Raw genomic sequence first — 3080 nt, forward strand, 5'->3', positions numbered from 1 at the left:
TTTTTCACCTATTACATACATCAACAACATTGCTGCTACCATTTTACAACTTTATTTATAGTATACAAGAGCAGATTAATTTGCCCAAAGGTAGTTACAATAACCACTAAAGCTTAACCAACTTTAATTAGATGAGTTGAGACATATATTTACAACATTCATTCAAATTGATTCCTCTTTCTTAATAAATATAATAAAAGAATTATTTAAAATAAAAATAGAATTTACATGAAAATTAGAATTTATTTATTTATTTTATAAATAAATGTTCGTAAATTAATAGGAATATAAGGATGATTCATCGATGATGTAAACGATTTTACACTCTCTTTCAATTTAAACTATGTGTCTTATCATTTATCTTTATTTAATTAATAACAAGTAATTAAAAATAACTAAAAAATATTTATCTTTTATTAAACGTTAATGTAAGACTAATAGTTAGATTAGTTTTCCATCCATGATTCTAGCTAGTTGGACAGAAAAATAGCACAGTAGAAAAAGGGACACAGATAAGACACAATCGGATACTAGTATATAAATCAAAAAGAGAGAGTTGGTTTCTCTGTTCGGTCTCATTTGCAACACACATGCCTCTCATCTCACGCAGCAACATATTGAGTTTGCCTTTAACGGTTATAATTTCTGAGGACACTCATCATATTTCACTCCTCTTTTCTTGGTTGCTACATAAATGGATTTCAACACCAAAGACAAGTATTTCTCTTTCCCCTTTTTCATTATTTTCTCAAACACACTTTTTAGGGGAAACTTCTTTTTTTTTTTGTTTTTTTTTTTCTCAACATGTACTTTTTTTGTTCTCATTATTTGTTTTGATTTTTCGTCCAACTAATTATTTTAGTTTATTTAGATATATGGGGTTGTTGATCTTTATCTTATTCTTGTTTTGTGTCTTTTCGTTTTTAAATATTAGCATCTTATGATTAATGTTGGAAAAGGGTTCTTGTCGGTTGGATTTTTTTTTTTTTTTTGTGGTTTTCATTTGCTCTTGAGGTTGGGAGATTTGTTGGGAGATTTTTTTTCCATCTCCTTTTATTTTGTTTTTATTTATGATTTTTTGGGATATTTTCTTGTGTTTTTTATTTATTAATTGAAGTAGTGTTTTTTGCTATTGTCATTGACTGATGAGATAATTCTGCTGAAACACATACCAATGTAGAATTTGATGGTTTAAATTCTTGTTTATTTTATGCTGATTTGTTTGGTAATTAGTGCTGAAGTTGACCATAAGGTCAATCTTCAATCCATTCACTTTGAATTTGGATTGTACATTTTCTGATTATTGTGTGTTCTACAATCCTTGTTTAGGGACTAAAGCACATTTTACCTCTTTTGATTCTTCCACATTGGTTAAAGGACCGACTTTTACGTGTTTTCTTCATTGCAAGACACAGATTTCCTTTTTTATTCATGTTAAATGTATTACGGAGTAGGAGCGGATCCCCGACTATTGTGAGAAGCGAGAACAATTAATTATAATCGTCAGAGTGAAATTATAAGGACGTGATTATAGTTTTAATTAAAAGGGGCACGTGATTGGAACTCAATTTGTTCCTCCGCCCTAGACTGCCTGCTTGCTGCTCTCCCTTGCACGGATCGCAATATGGAGCAGCATATGGAAGTCACTGCTGAAGACCCTCAATCAAAAAGTAAGTCTCCTGATGGGTTAGTCGACAATGAAGATGTCTAAATTACGAATTAGCCGCCTAATCCACACCATTTGACTTCCTATATATTGCCTGCATTCCACTTGTTGGAGACAAATAAATACTGCTTTAAGTATGTTTTTAAATTCTGCCATTAAATTCCAAATTTCGTTTGCTTTTAATGGAAGAAAACAGCATATAAAGACGTGGACGACATTGTGACGATAATGTTCTAGAGCTATTTCCCCTCAACTTTTTGGATAGTTACTCAACGCCTTCGGTTCCAGCCTCGTAAAAAGGCTCATTTAGGAATAGCCTATTCTATGATAGAGATACCTAGATACTGTGTCGACGGAGAGGAATAAGAAGACACATCAGAGGTGATGAAGAAGTGGAGTAACTGGAGTTGAATTCACAGGCCCTTTTTAATCAAGAATATTATCTAAGCCATTAATTTCAAATCTCATGTTTATAATTTTCTCGTTTCTCATAGTAAATGAGTTTTCTCATTTCTCATAGTAAATGAGTTTTCTCGCCTGAGTTGTTTTGTTTGTATATAGATATGCACAACTAGAGTTTGAGTATTTCCACTAACGTAAAATTTATGGATCTGTCATTGTTAGGGATCCTTGGAATTGGCATAAGGAGGAAGATTATTGTCTCGAAAAGACGTCAAATTTTGGTAAGTTCTACTTATGATTGTAAGTTTAGTGTAAATAAATGATGCTTGAGAAAACCTAGTTGTTTGATCAGACATTTCACAAGAGCTGTGGAATGAAGTTCCTTCAAATCAAGATCTTTCTATTGTGCTCGATGATGCTACAACCCCTGTGAAGTCTTGTGTGGATTTTGCATACAATGTCAATAATAATGGCAAGTTCTCTCTCAAAGGCAATTTTCTTGACATTATCGAATGACTGATATGTGCCACCTGAATAAATTGTCATTTCAATTATTATAATTATTATGATTATTGTTGTTATGATCCGATTATTTGTGGATGCAACATCATCCTTTTTAATATAAACAAGGTGGATTTCAGAATCAAATGTTATACAAAAGGAGCAGGAGGAATGTTCGGAGACTTCTTCGCAAGCCAAGAGACGGCGGATGCTACATTTCAACGCTCACAATGGGAATCATTCACTTTCGGATGAACCGACGTCTTCAGCATATTTGAAATCAAATGTCAGTGCTAGTATAGCTTTCATCTTTAATGACTTTTCACATCCATATCATATCATGTTAGATGGTTCTAGCCTATTCAAAAAGACAAAGTTGAGATCTGATCTGATTTGAAAATAAAGTATAGATAGCATACCTAGTGCTATAAATCTCCCGATACGGTGGGACCAAGAGCAGTCATTATTCGTGCAAAATGTATATTTTTATCATTACGTTGATGTGTAGGGA

The 3080-nt window shown here is 32.5% G+C and overlaps 1 protein-coding gene across 3 annotated transcripts in view; it reads left to right on the forward strand.

The window, feature by feature from the left end:
- The first annotated feature begins 461 nt into the window (after positions 1 to 461).
- LOC101512609 (protein XRI1-like) overlaps positions 462 to 3080 on the forward strand; it is a 5382-nt gene continuing 2763 nt past the window's right edge. Inside the window, exons 1-4 of one of the 3 annotated variants that reach the window (XM_027330176.2) lie at positions 462 to 717; positions 2291 to 2349; positions 2421 to 2558; positions 2710 to 2855. In XM_027330176.2, coding sequence (XP_027185977.1) covers positions 695 to 717; positions 2291 to 2349; positions 2421 to 2558; positions 2710 to 2855 — 366 coding nt within the window. In that variant the 5' untranslated portion in view covers positions 462 to 694. The remainder of the gene's footprint in view (positions 718 to 2290; positions 2350 to 2420; positions 2559 to 2709; positions 2856 to 3080) is intronic. The other 2 variants (XM_004513467.4, XM_012719485.3) reach the window with 2 other exon arrangements.

Source organism: Cicer arietinum, chromosome 3, assembly GCF_000331145.2.
Source record: "Cicer arietinum cultivar CDC Frontier isolate Library 1 chromosome 3, Cicar.CDCFrontier_v2.0, whole genome shotgun sequence".
NCBI lineage: Eukaryota > Viridiplantae > Streptophyta > Magnoliopsida > Fabales > Fabaceae > Cicer > Cicer arietinum.